Here is an 18172-nt window from a genome sequence, read left to right as displayed (position 1 = left end):
TATCTCTTAACAGCAGCATATTAGTGAGTCTTCCATGATTTAAAGGGACACAAAAAAGGACTCAGACATTAAGCAGTTTGTTTCAAATAAAAAAACTCAACAATTCTTTTGTGCTTTTAACACTTCCCACCTTGGATTGCTACATCTTTGTTCATTGCTGGGACACCTCCAAGACCCAGGACATACAATGTGCTTAGTGTGGGGAGTAGCTGAACATGCTCTTTGTAGTGGTGTGCTGTGCTTCCAAAAAGTACTCAAGTAGACAGCACTATAACTTCGCCTCTTTGGGAAACTGGTTGATTCTGTGGCACTCACCTCACTGACTCAGACATGGTAGAGACACCACAAGAACTTATCAGCCTCTGCAAAAGGTTAAAGCTACACTGCAGTATCACCAGTCAAGTCTTTCAGTCAACCCTGATTCCAATTACATGTGACTGTTTGGGTGCCAACAGAAACTTGGAATGCAAATTAAATTTGGGAATTGTATAAACAAAATAGCATTGAGCTCAGTGCCACAGAACAGGTTTGAGGCGACTTCGAGTTGAGTTATGCCATTTTCCACCGAGGGGGAAAAATATCAGCAGGCAGTCATGCCTGGAGGCAGGGCGGATGGTCCCACATTCCAATTTTGCCCAGTTGCAAGGTCACTGACCAGGAAGAAATCACCTTTCCTTACTAATAGCACATTACACAAAATTAACATATGGCACACAGTTCCAAAATAAAATCTATGTCAAAAAAAGAGCAAATTCTACAATAAAAAACTGTCTCTCTCTTAGCCTCATCAATGACAGAGCCTTCAACCATCACACCCTTAATCTGGAATTTTCTTCCTAAGCCTCTTGGCTGGCTGTCTCTTAGCTTTCAAAATCTGTAAAACGTACCTCTCTGACCATCACTGGTCATTTCCATGAGCTCTTCTCCCAACTGCTGCTCAGTATTGAAGCACCTCGCGACATTCTGCTGCGTTCAAGATGTTATAGTAGTGTTTATTGTTGTAATGTAATGAACTCTTATAGCTTCTAAAGGGTAAAATCCAAGAGGTATTGTTTCACTATTCCAAATATCCACACACAAGCCAGAAGAATAAAGTCATAATGGTCTTTAATATCTAATAATTTATAGCTTAATGCTGCATCAAGAGAAGAATACAAGACATATCTCACCAAAACAGCCCAAAGCCGCTGGGAGTTCCCATTGAAAATAATGGAAAATCCCTAACATTCTTAAATGGGGGCAGTGAGTGAGGATTATATTCCCCGATTTTGTGAATCAAACGATGATCTTATATTTCTCTCACTTGGAGCCAACATTCTAATCCATATTTATTTTTAGTCACAAGCATTTGCTAGTCAGCAGAGATGCCTTTTTCCTTCTTGAAGGATAAATCATTTCATAAAGTATTACAATATAATCAATAACAGCATGGATAAATACCACATAATATTTCAGTTAAGAAAAATGGAAAAAACATGTTCATGTTTTTCTTTGCCATTCTGTGATTTTTTTTTGTTGCCGCAAATTCAAAATTAATTTTTAATTCCACCACTAAATGTGGATATTTGGACATCAGTGCAACCATCAGCCACCTGTTGATGAAACATCTTCGCACCTTGTCCTGATCTGGCTATCATATTGTCTGTAAAATCTGGAGCGTGTGCATCATTGGTCAGCTACACAAGAGGAATGGCTGCCCCGTTTAAAATCAAAGCTTTCGACAGCTTAACTACCAGGAGGGCAAAGAAACATCCAAAATAAACTTTTTGGAAAAATCAAAACACAAAAATGTAAAAAATACAATTTTTTTGTTTAAAGTTACCTCTAACTATATCTTCATCTTTATATGATCAACAGTGTCTAAACTAAGAACGATACAGTTCAGCCTGCCTGGTTGGTCATCGTTCAGAACAGTGGCTTGCTCCGGGGATTTTCTCCAGTGATTTGGTTTTTTGTTTTGTTTTGCTGACTTTCATTTGGTCTTCATTTATATGGGAACGCCAGTAGTTCTATATAAATTAGAGTGTACTTAAAACTCCCACCTTTGAATGCTTGCACTATACAAGAACATACTATTGAACCTGGGCAAGTTTCAACAGTGTGCATTCTGGCAATCCACGAGAGCATAGTGAGATGTATTGTAGGTCCGGGGTCCTAAGCATTAGTGCCTTTATTGCCTATTAGACACAGAGCAGTCCAGCACTTTTTGTGGTGGGATTGGAATGTTTCCAGACTGTCCAAATTGTAGATTAGTAAAACTTCTCACCAGCAGTTTGTGATTAGGTTGTAGGTACATATGTACTGAACTGTATTTCTAAACAGGGGATCACAGATCCAATTAATAAAGTTAACTGGATAGCTGCTGAATACAGCAGAATAAAGAGCTTAGTATTTTCCAAAGGAATGAGTGAATGGAGATGTTTTCTAGAGTGGCTCTAAATATAAAGTTGGAAGCTCCCCAACAATAGTCTTATAAGTAAGGACACCATTAGGTACATAGTTAAACTACACACACAAGGTTCAAGATCTGATTCCTGAGCTGTATTTTACTAGCCAATACCCTGGGCAACAGCAAAGTCTGTAACTGGTTTCAGTGCCTTTAGATTAAAGAGGCTGTGGCGGGGTGGGGAAGGGGATGGGTGGGCAATAAAATGAGCATATGTTCTTGAGCACTAGCCGGTGACACTACTAGAAAAAAAAGAGACCCCCAACATTAGATTTAATTGGCATGCCCTTCAGTTATAATCCGCCAGCATTTGCTAGTTAGCTTCACAAACCAAAAATGGATGAAATATTGAAGAGCTGCTCCCAGCCAAAGAACCACACCCCAACTAGAGTCAACATCTTTAGGATACAAGGGGAGAAACTTCAAGAGGGAACTAATACTATTTTTAGCTGGGCTGAGTCAAATATATACATGAAGCTGCTTCTGAAAGGCAGATAGATCATTTTAATTTAGATTTGATTTGGATGCATTTGGCTATTAATAATAAGCTGTGTTTCACTTGGGATCAGCGGCAAAACTGGAATCAAATCCAAACTAAGGGATCATGCCCTACTTCGTTTCATCAAGGTCGTTTGCATAGTTTTCTAGAACTGGGTTCATACATTAATTCAGATTAACCCATTCTTCAGCTGTCTAGCTTGTAGCTATACATGTTATACTCTTAAGGTTAGCTTCAATTAGATAAATTTATTTTCTTAGTTAGATTTCTCACAACAGTTTTTAAACTCTTTTACTGCTTAATATACAGAACCTCTGGAACATAAAGTGGCATAAATAATTTCAAAGCTAACATAGTGTCCGATATAAGTTTAAAAATAATCAAATGAGTGCTCCAGGTGACCTATGCAGTTACCCAGGATCAGGCGTGAAAAATAAACCCTCAAGTCCCACCTCTCAGCACTGAAGTATGGTCACACTATAGATAGATAGTTAGCAACATACCTAGAACAGTCTCAGTCCCAAAAAGCGTGGGCAAGGAAGAATTTCAGAAGTAACCTTAAGCATTTTCAATTTCTTGTTTTCCTTATTTAAACAGGCAGCAGTTTTGTTAAAGTAAAACATTTAAAACAATAATGTGTAGGGTTCATCCTTTAAGCTTGAACTGTGTAATGATGCTCATTTACCTGCAGCGGAGAGGCTTCCCCTTCAACATTTCTGCAAAACTATTTCACCAACCTATAGTGCATTTACTGGCTGAAAGACAATTACTTCAGTTACAGAATTTGAGAGATGGCTCGACAAGATTACAACAGGAATTTAAGAAAGTTCCATTAGCTTTCAGGTGATCTCATTGAAACATACAAGATTCTTAAGGGGTTCGGCAGGGTAGACAAGAGGTTGTTTCCTCGGACAGGGGCATCTAGAACACGGGGGCACAGTCTCAGGATAAGAAGTCGATCATTTAGGACTGAGATGAGGAGAAATTTGTTCATTCAAAGGGTTGCGAATCTTTGGAATTGTCTACCCCAGCGGGTTGTGGATGCTCCATCAGAATATATTTAAGGCTGAGACACAGATATGGGGAGCGGTCAGGAAAGTGGAGTTGAGGCAAAGATCAGCCATGTACATATTGAATGACAGAGCAGGCTCAATGGGGCCGTATGGTCTATTCCGGCTTCTGTTTCTTCACTTCTTATCAGGAAACGCTAATGTCGTTCTGCAACCTAATGGAAGTGTATTTTTGTGCGAGACAAGATCAACTAAGCAGTTCAGAGACGTGATTAATTCGAGAACATTCTTACCTCTTGGCGATATAACCAAATATTTAGTGGGTAGTTATCATGACTTGTTAACATCACTTTGCTCAACTCCCTGCAGTACCAGCCATATCTCGCTCACCGAAGAGGGCCTTCTGACCCTAACGGCACTGCTGCAGTTATTTCAACAGGATGTTTCACTGTTTAAAAATGTGCAAGTGTTCCACACTTAACAATAAAGTCACCTTCTTCAGAGTAACAGAATACAAAATCTGGGCTGTGTCATTACTTTTCAGTGTTCATGGAAATTAGGTTTGCAGCTTCAAGTGTCATGCCTCTTGGTTCCACTGCAGTCAAAAGATTCCACAGAATAACACCCAGGTTAGGGCTGCGCCATGCAGGTGGAAACTTCTAACTATCACTGTGTGGTCTTGGGTCCTCACTCAATAGCTCGAATTGGTAATAGTCTTGGAGAAAACTTACAGAATACTCTACTGTACTACTGCCACAAATACATTGCATGTCCTTTCTAGGTCTTGACAGTAGAAAAACCAACATTAAAAATACTCTTATGAAACTTGGAGCCCAATATAATATCTCACCAATGCATCCTATATTGTGCCTGGTTCTCATTAGTAAAGAATCCATATTAAACGATGCAACGTAGCCTTGCTTTAATACTTATCTTTATGGTATCAAGACATGCGTTTATTAAGTGCCTCAGTAAATCTTAAAACACAGTCTTGAGCAAATGCAAGGGTTGTAATGAAACTTTGCTAAAAGTATCATGTCGTCAACTCTTTTTCCTGGTTTGAAGTATCATAGTCTAGCCTGATCCAGTTGTTGCAGCATATCGAATGGTGTGTGCTATCAACTGGCAATGAGAACATGACTGACACCCACATGCTTTTCAGTAGCAAAGAGGAACAGAGACCTGATGTTTTTTTTTTCCTTCACTTGGCACAGGGCCCAACTGTAATGCTTCTACTGTCTCCCCATCTCCAATCAGCACAAACTGAGGATTAAACCTGAGATTTTTTTCCATCTATTTGGTTCTGTTCCGATTTGCAGAAGACTAACTAACTGAGCTATTGATGAAGCCTACACTTTCACCTTAAAAACTTCATGAAAGTACATTACATTTAAATTTGGGAAATAAAATGTTGCGACTGCTGCAGTTGTCTGTAAGGAGCTGAGACACGAATATTGTTGACAGAGCTTCTCTTTTATTGGACCTGTTTCTAATGTTAAGATTTTTTTTCCATTTAGGCTCATGACTGCTATGGTCTACCTGCAGAAAACAGTACACTTCTGAATTTTAAGGTACTATAGTGCTATCTATTGAATGACCTATTTGAAGCCTCCCAAGGGTTGAGATTAAGAGTTAAGATAAGTTTATAGATGTCCAATGTTTACATTGGGGACAATGTATTTGACAAGCTGGAGTTAGATTGAGACATTTCAGGGATCAGTGCTCTCTCTAATAACAAAAGATGCCTCAGCTCACAGTGCTAAGAGCAATTTAAAAACTAATGTGGGCACTGAAATTTTAAAAAGGAAAAACATAAATGACTTGAAAACAGATAGGTGCCACTGGCCCCTCTTTGCATAGGGAAAACCTTGGCAGTTAAACTGTACTGAAATCTACATTGAAAAAAGCACCCCCAACATAGCTCAAATGTCTCTCAATCAGAGCAGCTATAATCCATGGTGCACAGCAACACAGAAAGCCCCAATCCAGACCACTGCCATCTCAGTCACATGTGCACTTCATGTCAAATGTACCCACAATGCACTGGAAACTCCAGTGGATTTCACTAGTTGCAAAGGGCTACTTAGGCTGTAACCTTCATCAAACTAATTGGTCCTAACATTTTACTTCCGATTGTCTATTTTGTCACTTGTTTTACAATGAATAAATATAAGCGGATTAGAAAAGAAAATTGTAAAAAAAAAAAGAGATCAGTTTTAAAAGAAGAAAAAAACACTAAGATACAATTCATTCTGGGAAGCTTTGCTTTGAATCTCATTCCAGGGTGCTACTTATACTCGTGTGTAAAGTTGATAAATTATATCATATCTTTTCAGGTAGACATGCACTGATTTTAAAATGCTCCAACTAGAAATGGCCAATGGAGGGCATCTGGTTACTTTAGTCACTGCCATCATTATACTTAGGAAACCCAACAGAGTATTTTGCACCAGGCTTCTCATTAGGGGTTCTGCTGCCCTCCTGGCTCTCGTCTTTCACACACATTTTCTTTTCAGCCATCTACTTCCACTGCATTTTTCCCCCAATTGTTCATGTGCTGGAACCAAACCCTGGGATATTTTCAAGGCACTGCGCACATCAGTAGTGCCAGAACAATCGCAGCTGTGCAGGTTGGAGCTGGGTCAGGATGCAATACAAAATTAGGTTCACGGAACTGTGTTTCTGATAACAGGAAGGTTATCATAGTTTGTCATAGGAGGTTTGATTGACACTTTGGCCTCCCGAGACTACTCCAGAGCAGCCTCCTGAACAACATAAAATTATCTACAGTCCTCTTCCCCAATCAGTTCAATGCTAATTTTAGTAGAAGAGGTATGGCTGCAGCAGACTGAGGCCCCATTTCAATTCCAGCTTTCTCCTCCTCCTCTCTATCCCCATCCCCAATCAAAATGCACATTTGCCACTCAGCTTATCAGTTAGAAACTTGGCCCCTAACCCAATGAAATCACCACAACAGTGGCTAGTAAATTTGAGTGCCGGGCAGCGCTAAGAAAACAGAATACAAGTGAAGCATGCATCCGAATATACTGCCAGACGAGTGTAACAAGTAGGTGCTCTCACAGCTTGTATTCATGTCCTAGACTGTAAATTGATTGGACTGTACAGTACACTGTACATTAATAGGACTGTAACCATGACATCAGACCGTTCAACTTGTTAAGGTACTAAGGCTCCAACATTCACTCCCCAGAGTCGAACCTTCTTTCCATAGAACTGAGTAACTGCAAACTCCTTCTCCATGATTTCAGCTCCTGCCTTGTGCTTCCAGTCTATTCCACCCACAGTCTTGAACCTTCAATTTTGTTCCACCCAATCCCCTTCCTCAGCTACTACGGCATCAAAATCCTTAGTACAGCGAGTGTGGGAAGCTTCAAAATCAAAACCCTGACATTATTACAGCTCTAAATGTGACCAGGCAGAACTCTTTGCACATCACAATTGAATACGTGCGCTACGGTTGGGGTTTACTTTGTGAATCGTAAAGAATACCCCATGGCTTTTTCCAAACACTCAAGCACGCAGCCTGCAGAGAGATACTCCTTTTCTACTTCTATAAATTTGATGTAAATAGATCTGGAGATGGCCCCGGCCCGACAGTTTTCAGAGAGGAAGCTGTTGATGGTACATGTCTCTATGCCCAGCATCTTGACCGGTGGTTGAAAATGTTGCAGCATACACTGGCGAATGGTCGTCTCCTCCGCCAAGCCCAAGTAACAGTAGCGGATTTTTGACTTTATCTCACCACCGTCACTGAGTTCGTTATCCAAGAGAGACGGTCCTGCAGCGGTGCCACCAGAATCCCGCCGCAGAGTGACCCTTGGCAGCACCCGAATCCCATAATCTCGCCGCGGGGAGAAAACCTCACCCTCTGCCTCCTCGCAGCCAATCACGTAGAGCCCGTTGGTGTCCGGGATCCCGCCCGGAAGCAAATACTGTATAGTGTTGTCGCCAGCCGCTCGGGAAAGTGCGATGGGTATCCATTCGAAAGCAAAGTGCAGCTCGAGACAGCGCGCCTCGCTTTTAGTGATCTCAAAAAGCTTGTAATAGACTTTCTTCCAGTTCATTTTTTGACGCTTGATAGCTATCACTTTGCCTTCTGGCTTATCTGGGTTTAAATATTCCTTCAGTCTCTTTCCAACCAGCACCTGGGAGCTGATTTCAGCATAATGGTACCGGATGTCCTCTACCCACCTGGTATTGTAGCCAATGGCGAAGATTCCGAGTTTATTTGTGAAGTGTGTACTGCTGAGCTCTTCGTAACTTTGGAATTCCTGCCATCTTGGCTGGACAGCATCTAATAGTGCTGTGAGGGCCTGCAGAATCTCCGGCTTCCTTAAAAGGAAAAAAACAGTGAACAAGTGAGAAAACTTTATGAACAACATACAGATTGTAACACTTAAACAGAATCACTGAGTGCAGAAGGAGGCCATTCAGCCCATCGCGTCTGCTCTTTGAAAAAGCAATTTAATTAGTCCCACTCCACTACTCTTTACCTGTAGCCTTGCAAATTCTCTTTTTAAGTATATATCCAACACCAGTTAATCTACTTCCACCACCCTTTCAGGCAAAGCATTCCAGATCATAACAATTAGCCGACTTTAAAAATAATTCATCTCCCATCTTGCTTTTTTGCAAATAATCTTAAACTTGTGTCCTCTGCTTACCCAACCAACTGTGAGTGAAAACAGTTTTTCCCTATCTACTCTATCAAATTATTACATGCGCCATAAAATTGGATTAGAAAACTGGATTGCAGTCTAACAGAGGGTTTATTACACCAGTTGAGTCACTCACTGGGCTCTGGTGATGTGAAAGTGTGACTTTCACACACCAGGATATCGCTTTACCAAACTGAGGTAACAGAAGTAATTGAGTATTATTCTCCAAACTACCAGGCAGTTGTGACAATTCTTCCTCAGTAGATGGTGCACTATACCAGCCTAGAGATACTGTGTTCTGGGAACAGTGCTTCTTTGGTAATAATGAGTACAGCTAAATATTAATCTGGGTCAGCCAATGGCTCCTCTGCACAGGGAGAAGTGGCAAACTACTGACTAAAGAATAATAATAAATTCTTTTGGGCCTCCTTATCTCGAGAGACAATGGATACGCGCCTGGAGGTGGTCAGTGGTGACTAAAGAATAATAATAAATAGCACAATCATTAAGATATTTAGTTTGGATAAGGACAATCAGATTTAATGTACCAATTAATACACAGGAGGGAGCAAGAAATAAATTGGAGTTTTATCGAGGGTGGCTTTGACCAGGCTAGCATGTTACTAACAGCTCTTTGCAACTGGTGGCATAGGATCTTTTAAATCGAGCAGACCGTCAAATATTTTGTCTTTGTCACCACTATGTTTTCATTAATGAACATTAACAACTCAAAGTTGTTATGACGAATCTTGGGGTTAAGTATCCAGGATTTATCCACCAAGCACTAAGAATGGCCCATCCCAAACCTACAGGCGCACAGAATTTAAACTGGACAAGCCAGAATAATAAGGAATACAGGTGGAAATACAATCAATCAAGCAGCCAGGATTTCATTGACGGGACAAATGATGTTTGGCCCACAGGTTGTTGTTTAGACACCCCAAACCAGCAGGATTGGCAGATCTAAAAGGTGGTTCACTGTTAACAAGCAGTGCATTCACCCTTTCACCAATTTTAGATGAGTAAATATTCCCAAAACTCAGGCTCATTTGAGTTGGTGCTACGATCGCATATGCTCTTTTAAATACAGAGCTGCATCAGTTTCAGTCCCATACAGCTGTGAAGTTGGATTGTTTAAGCAGAGAGAGACATAATGGGACAGTCAATGCCAACTGAAACACAAAACGCAATGAGAGATTGACACTGTCCATGCTCTGTTGCCTTCCAAAATCTCCCTCCTTTCACTCTAAGTTGTATTGCAGAACCAGAACTGTGCTCAAGGCAAACTCATGCTTAATCAACAAAACATCTTCTGATCAACATTCCTCAGCTTAGGCAAGATCCTCTTCATCCTGGGTTCCAGTGTCAGGAAGAATACGAATCCTTGCTGTTCCATGGACTCCAGTGATACACTGGTAACTAAACATTGTCACTAGACTATGCTACTGTATAATGCATCACAGCTGTGCCTTATTTACTGACACACACATGCTTTCCAGACCAAGGATCGAAACAGGCATTTTATATCAAATACACCATTTGGGGAGCAGTGAAATAATTCTATATTCTTGCATGAGTTAGTGTCAAATCCATTGCAGTGTCCAGTAACCTGCAAGAGTTTTGCATTCAAAATTGTGGTGAGTGACTTACTGCATGTTTTCTGTAGAACTGCGCCTTGCTGGTGGCTTCTTCTTCACAAAATTCATTTCTTCTAGGGGAAAAAGACAGGAACGGTGATTGAAAATATAGAGGTTGCTAATTTGACAACTTTAGTTTGATGAGAGGAATTTAACTACAGTACACAGGCGCAGCGATCCAGTGTTCTCTGTGGTATTTAAATTATTTATTTGTGCCATTATTTTTAAGAAATGACATGTAAGCCAATACACTTTAATGTTTTGCAATATGCTTTTTGTGTGACTCTCAATTCATTCCCCCAAATTCTTTACAATGTTAAAAACAGACTGCACTGCACCCCAGCATTATACAGTTCAAAATGCTCTCCAGACAACCCAAATTTGAAATCTGTAAGTGTGCTGCTGATTGACTGCTTTTTATAGGTCAAGTGAACACAGTACAGAAATTTGACATAGCCACCCCTACATTCTACTGCTGCTGTTAGGATTTCATTAAAGTATAAGGGTAAGTGTACTATGCCATAAGCACAACTTGGGAGTCAGATAAAAGACAACAGACTGTTGGATAAAGCCTTGCCATGCTCCATGTCTTTCTCTGCTGAAATGTGTTACTGGTTCAACATCTCTAGACCAGCAAAATAGAACACAGGAACTGTTATTTAAGTGAGCAGGATCTTAAAGATTGAATGCTGAGAATCAGTTAAGATATTATATTGCAACTCAAACAATGGTAATATCACATAATTCCATCATTGCTCCTATTAAATTCCCTCAATTGTTCAACATATAAAATATGTACCATCAATAAATTTACCAATTTAATAGTAGGAGACTTGAAAATAACCTAACTGAGTCATAAGGAAGCGTGTAATTCAGACAACACTTCACATTTAACAGGCAGCAGTACTTCATTAACAAATATGTCCTGATATTGCCACTCTGATTTAAATAATTCCAATTTCATTATCCTGGCTTAACACATTCAGTTAAAATGAGAAACTCTGATTGTAACACAATCCTGCTGGAATGCAGCTAAACTTTATTGTAGTAACTCCATCAGATACCCAATCTTACATGCAGTGAATGGCAAGAGCTATTCCAAGCCAATAAAGGCAATACAGCAAAAATGCTTCAGTAGCTAAAGTAGAAAAGAGATGCATATTGATGTTCACCACATGAAAAAAAAACTACTCAACTTCAGCACATTTAATCATTGGACAATGGCAAAGAGAAAGCAGGATGCACCTGTTAAGTTTATACATACTAGGGACTAAATAGGCGGTTTGACTCAAAAGGAAACAGAACTGATATAACACTGCTTATTTAGTTGGACCACAAAGGTTCTCAGCTCAACCATGTCTCTCTTCCCTACCGGCTCTCACCCAGGAAGTTGGACTTTGCCTGAACCACTGCAGTGTACATGGTGTAAATACATCCCACAGTGCTGTTAGGAAGGGATTTCTAGGTTTTTGACCCAGTGACAGTGAAGGAACAGCATATCGCTCCATCCTGACTTGGAACTATATTGTCACTGGGTCAAAGTCCTGGAGCTCCCTCCCTAACAGCACTATGGGTGCACCTAGATCACATGGATTGCAGCAGTTCAAGGCAGCAGCTCACTACAACCTTCTCAAAGGCAATTAGAGATGGGCAATAAATGCTGGCCTTGCCAGCGTCGCCCACATCCCATGAAAGAATAAGAAAAAAAAAGTCAGGATGTGTGACTTGGAGGGGAACTTGCAAGTGGTGGTATTCCCATGCACCTGCTGCTCTTGTCCTTCTAGGTGGTAGAGGGTGCAAGTTTGCAAAGTGCTATTGAAGGAAGCTTGGTGAGATGCCGGAGTGCATCTTGCAGATGGTAAACACTGCTGCCACAGTGCACCAGTGGTGGAGGGAGTGAATGTTTAAGGTGGCAGATGGGGTGCCAATCAAACAGACTGCTTTGTCCTGGATGGTGTTGAGCTTCTTGAGTGTTGTTGGAACTGCACTCATCCAGGCAAGTGCACAGTATTCCATCACACTCCTGACTTGTGCCTTATAGATAGTGGACAGATTTGGGGAGTCAGGAGAGACAGAATTCCCACCTTCTGATCTACTCTTGTAGCCACAATATTTATATGGATGATCTAGTTAAGTTTCTGATCAATAGTAACCCAAAGGATGTTGATGCCAGGGAAATTCAGCGATGGTAATGTTGTTGAATGTCATGGAGAGTTGGTTAGATTCTCTGTTGTTCGAGATGGTCGTTGTCTGGCACTGTTACTTGCTGCTCATCAGCCCAAGCCTGAATGTTGTCCAGGTCTTGCTGCACGTGGGCACAGATGCTTCAGTATCTGAGAAATTGCAAGTGGTAGTGAACACTGTAATCGTTCACAAACATCTCTACTTCTGACCTTGTGTTGGACAGAAGGTCAACGATGAAGCAGCTGAAGATGGTTGGGTCTAGAACACAAACCTGAGGAACTTCCATTCTATTGCTGGAAGGTGGGATTAGAATGGGTGGATCGTTTTTCAGCTGGCGCGGACATGGGTCAAGTGGCCTCTCCCTGTGCTTAAACTTTCTATGATTCTATAACTCCTGCAGCGATGTCCTGTGGCTGCGATGTTTGACCTCCAAGAACAACACCATCTTCCTTTGTGCTAGTTATGACTCCAACCAGAAGAGTTTTCCCCAAATTCCTACTGACTTCAATTTTGCCAAGGCACCTTGATGCCACACTCAGTGAAAAGCTCTCTTGATGTCAAGGACAGTCAATCTCACTCTCCCTCTGGAATTCAGCACTTTTGTCCGTGTTTGGACCAAGGCTATAATGAGGTCTCGAGCTGAGTGGCCCTGTTGGAACCCAAATCAAGCATTCGTCAGCAGGATAATGCTTGAGTAAGTACCACTTCATGACACTGAATGATTCAATCATCAGCAAACTGATGAAAGGTGAGTAGATTGATGGGGAGGTAATTGGCCAGATTGGATTTGTCCTGCTTTTTGTGAACAGGACATACCTGGGCAATTTTCCACATTCCTGGGTAGGATGCCAGTTATGTAGCTGTATTGGAACAGATTGGCTAGGGGGCACAGCTAGTTCTGGAGCACAAGTATTCAGTACTACAGCTGGGATGTTATCAAGGCCCATAGCCTTTGCTGTATCCAGTGCCTTCAGCTATTTCTTGATATCACATGTAGTAAATTGAATTGGCTGAAGACTGGGCATCTCAGGAGACTAAAATGGATCATCCACTCTGCACTTCTGGCTGAAGATAGCTGCAAGTGCTTCATCCTTGTCTTTTGCATTGTTGTGCTGGGCTCCCTCATCATGGAGGCTGGGGATGTTTGTGGAGCCTCCTCCAGTTAGTTGTTTAATTGTCCACCACCATTCACAACTGGATGTGGCAGGACTACAGAGGTTTGATCTCATCATTAGTTGAGGGATTGCTTTGTTCTATCTATTGCATGCTGCTGCCACTGTTAGTATGCATATAGTCCTGCGTTGTAGCTTCACCAGGTTGGCACCTCATTTTTAGGTATACCTGCTGCTACTCCCGAGGGCAAGGGCACAATAGGCTGTTGTGTAATGGACTATCCTAGACCTGCTGTGCAGCAGCTCACCCCAACAATCAATACAGCAACTAACTCATTTTAGCCAAGTCTCTGCAACAGTGACAGATTAATTAAAGCAATTAAGAGTCAGTGTCCAAGTCACCAGAGCTGCCTGCTCTTTTACAACTCATTAGGTACATGGCATCAGAGACAGAAGCCCACGTGTTGGAGGCCTCCATATCACACATCATAAGAAATGAGTGCAGATATAAATAGAGAAAATAACTTGAACATTTCACCAGCCATATCATTGGGTTAATAGTTTCTGGGAAAAAAACTGCATTTTTATAGCACCTTTCACGTCAGGTCGCCACAAAGCACTTTACAACTAATTAAGCGCTGTTGAAGTGTAGACACTGTTGTAATGTGGGAAACGCAGCAGCAAATTTGCACACTGTAAGGTCCCACAAAGAGCAATGTGATGACCACCAGACTGTTGTTTAGTGATGTTGGCCGAGGGATGAATATTGGCCTGGATACCAGGGGGATCTCCCCTGCTCGTCTTCAAATTAGTTCCATAGGATCTTTGACATCCACCTTAGAGGAAAGACATGGCCTCGGTTTAAAGTATCATCTGAAAAGTTAAAGTGGCATTCCCATCTCATCATTAAAATTAGAATAGGTTTTCCCTAACGTTGAAAAACATAACTTTTCAGACTTTTACCCTCCACAAATTCAATGTCCCTTTAAGATCCGTGTAAATAAGCTGCTTTGCCCTATGAGAGAGAGAGAGAGAGGGGGGAGAGGGAGAGACAGAAAAACAGATGTGTATGTGCTCCAACATACTGCAGGAAAGAGTAAGTGTATTCGCTTGAATGGTCACGTAATTCATGATATGAAAGGAGATATCTGTAACCTTACTAGTTACTCTCAGCCTTTCTTAAAAACGGCCAGCCATATCAATCTGGGGAGCAGAGATTTTTGTGTAGAATTCCTTGGGGCCACCATTAATGGGAAGCATAAAGTAGCCCTCAAGGAGATTTAACACAAAATGGCTGCTCCCAGTCAAATAAAAAGTAGTTCAAATAGAAGACTGATAATGCAGTTATGCTGCTTGATTTGAGCTAAAATGGCTGAAATCCAATTAAAGAGTGCAATATAATAGCCTAACTTTACACCTGCAATCCATAACAAAACTAAGCTGAGTTTAGTTCCTGCTTCACGAGGATCTGGACACAATCACAAGGACAGAGGCCACAAATTTCAAATCGTACACATTCCTTTTTAATGCTGCTCTCCCTACGGAAATCACACATTCCTGTTTGGGGTGGGGGGGGGGGGGTGATCTGAGTTTAAGCTCTCCTCTCCTGTCAAAAATGTTGATTTTTATATTATAGTCCATACATACTGTTTAATGTCAAATCAATTCCAGCAGTTGGGACACTTTTAATCTTTTAAAAAATATTTATGAAAGGTTGGTTATAATATCTTGGATTCAGGATGCTCAAAAATGGACTAGCATAAAGGATAATTTGGGACAACTAATATTAAATGAAATTTGAGTTTATTGCTAATTTCCTTGACTAAATAAATCTAGTAATTCTGGCCTCTGCTTTATTTTACCAGGACAATCTTATAACCTTTTTTTGCTTCATCACTAGACTGTAAAGAAATAATATTCTTCTCCTACAGTTAGTTTCCAGCACCTGTTTTGGGGGGAAAAAACAAATTGAAACATCTATCCTACAAACACTGAGTTTAATAAAACACATTAAAAGGGTGAAATTCAAACATTACAAATGATTTTCACCTGAATGCTTTATCCCTGTGCAACTAGTATCAAGTAGAGCAAACTACAATTTAAAAAGGGGTGGAGGAACTGAGAGATCTGGGGTGTACGGGCATAAATTTTCGAAGGTGGCAGGACAAGTTGAGACGGCTGTTTCAAAAAAAAAAAGGCATACAGGATCCTTTGTTTTATTAATAGAGGCATAGAGTACAAAGCAAGGTAAAGTAAACCTTTAAAAATCACTGATTAGGCCCTGGCTGGAGTATGGTGTACAATTCTGGGCACCACACATTAGAAAAGGTGTCAAGGCCTTAGAACGGATGCAGAAGAAATTTCCTAGAATGGTAGCAGGGATGCAGAACTTAAGTTACATGGAGACCTGTGTTTGCTGACCTATATGGGTTCCCAGTCTGGCAATGCCTCAGTTAAGAGCATAAGAAATAGGAGGAGTAGGCCATTCAGCCCCTTGAGCCTGCCCGCCATTCAATAAGATCATGGCTGATCTGTCCCAGGCCTCAACTTCTCTTTTCGGCCTGCTCTGCATAACCCTCAACTCCCCGAGATTTCAAAAATTTATCGACCTCCTCCTTAAATACATTTAGTGACCTAGCCTCCAAAACTCTGAGGTAGAGAATTCCGGAGATTCACCACCCTCAGAGAAGAAATTCCTTTGCATCTAGTTTTAAATGTGTGACCTCTTACTCTGTAACCACGTCCCCTAGTTCGAGATTCCAACAGTGGAAACATATTCTCAACATGTACCCTGTCAAGCCCCCTTAGAATATGTTTCAATAGGATTACCTCACATTCTTCTAAACTCCAATGAATAAAGGCCTAACCTGTTTAGCCTTCTTGATAAGACAACCCCTTCATCCCAGGCATCAGCCTAGTGAACCTTTTCCGAACTGCCTCCAATGCTAAATTCTTCCTTAAATACAGGGACCAAAACTGTACTTGGTACTCCAGGTGTGGCCTCACCAACACCCTGAACAGTTGTAACAAGACTTCCCTATTTCTAAACACTAACTCCCTAGCAACAAAGGCCAAAATTCTATTTGCCTTCCTAATTGCTTGCTTCACCTGCAGCCTAACTTTTTGTGTTTCATGTACAAGAACACCCAGATCTCTCTGTACTGCAGTATTTTGTAGTCTTTCTCCATCTAAATTATAATCTGCCTTTTGACTCTTCCTACCAAAGTGGATGACCTCACACTTTCCCACATTGAACTCCATCTGCCAAGCTTTGGCCCACTCACTTAACCTATCCATATCCCTTTGCAGATTCTTTGTGCCCTCATCACAACATGCCTTCCCACCTATTTTTGTATCTTCAGCAAATTTGGATACATTATACTCTGTCCCTTCCTCCAAGTCATTAATATAGATCGTAAATAGTTGAAGCCCTGGGACCAATCCTCGTGTCACCCCACTAGTTACGGCTTTCCAACCTGAAAAAGACCCATTAATCCCAACTCTCTGTCTTCTGTGTGTTAGCCAATCCTCAATCCAGGTCAACACATTATCCCCAACACCCTCAGCTCTTATTTTGTGCAATAACCTTTTATGTGGCACCTTATCGAACGCCTTCTGAAAATCCAAATACACATTTACCAGTTCCCCTTTATCCACTCTGCTTGTTATATCCTCAAAGAACTCAAGCAAATTTGTCAAACATGATTTCCCTTTCATAAAACCATGTTGACTCTGTTTGATTGCATTATGTTTTTCTAAATGTCCTGCTATTTCTTCCCTAATAAATGAACTCTAGCATTTTCCCAATGACAGATGTTAAGCTAACTGGTCTATAGTTTCCTGCTTTCTGTCTCCCTCCTTTCTTGAATAGGGGCGTCACATTAGCGGTTTTCCAATCCACTGGTACCCTACCGGAATCCACTGAGTTTTGGCATATTATGTCCAATGCCTCTACTATCTCTGCAGCCACTTCTTTTAAAACCCTTGGATGCAGGCCATCGGGTCCTGGCGACTTGTCTACCTTTAGTCCCATAAGCTCATCAAGCACCTTTTCCCTCGTGATAGAGATTGGTACAAGTTCCTCGCTCCCATTTACACCTTGCTCATCTATTATTGTTGGGATGTTTATAGTGTCCTCCACCGTGAAGACCGATGCAAAATATTGGTTTAAATTATCTGCCATTTCCCGGTTATTAATTTCCCAGTCTCATCCTCTAAGGGTCCCACACTTACTTTAGCTACTCTCTTCCTTTTTATATACCCATAGAAGCTCTTACTGCTTGTTTTTATATTTCTTGCCAATTTACTCTCAATCAATTTTCTCCCTCTTTATTAGTTTTTTAGTCATCCGCTGCTGTTTTCTAAAAGATTCCCATTCATCTGGCCTACCACTACCTTTCGCCGCTTTGTACGCCTTTGTTTTTGATTTGATACTCTCCTTAACTTCCTTTGTTATCCACAAGACCTTCCTTCTGACCGGAATAAATGTTTACTGAGTGTTATGAAATCTCTGCTTAAAGGTCTACCACTGCTCATCTACTGACTTTCCCTTTCGTCTATTTTCCCAGCCCGCTTTAGACAACTCTTTCTTCATACCTCCATAAT

The 18172-nt window shown here is 41.1% G+C and overlaps 1 protein-coding gene across 2 annotated transcripts in view; it reads right to left on the bottom strand.

Moving 5' to 3' along the window:
• Nucleotides 1-1090: 1090 nt before the first annotated feature.
• Nucleotides 1091-18172, bottom strand: part of LOC137381371 (myb/SANT-like DNA-binding domain-containing protein 2) — a 41011-nt gene continuing 23929 nt past the window's right edge. Inside the window, exons 3-4 of one of the 2 annotated variants that reach the window (XM_068053855.1) lie at nt 10285-10342; nt 1091-8308 (exon numbers count right to left, since the gene is read on the bottom strand). In XM_068053855.1, the coding sequence (XP_067909956.1) occupies nt 7441-8308; nt 10285-10342 (926 nt within the window). In that variant the 3' untranslated portion in view covers nt 1091-7440. Of the gene's footprint in view, nt 8309-10284; nt 10346-18172 lie in introns of both variants that reach the window. The other variant, XM_068053854.1, reaches the window with a different exon arrangement.

This window comes from Heterodontus francisci, chromosome 22 (assembly GCF_036365525.1).
Source record: "Heterodontus francisci isolate sHetFra1 chromosome 22, sHetFra1.hap1, whole genome shotgun sequence".
Taxonomy (NCBI): Eukaryota; Metazoa; Chordata; class Chondrichthyes; order Heterodontiformes; family Heterodontidae; genus Heterodontus; species Heterodontus francisci.
The sequence above is the reverse complement of the archived record's forward strand: the minus strand, read 5'-3'. Positions and strand labels throughout refer to the sequence as shown.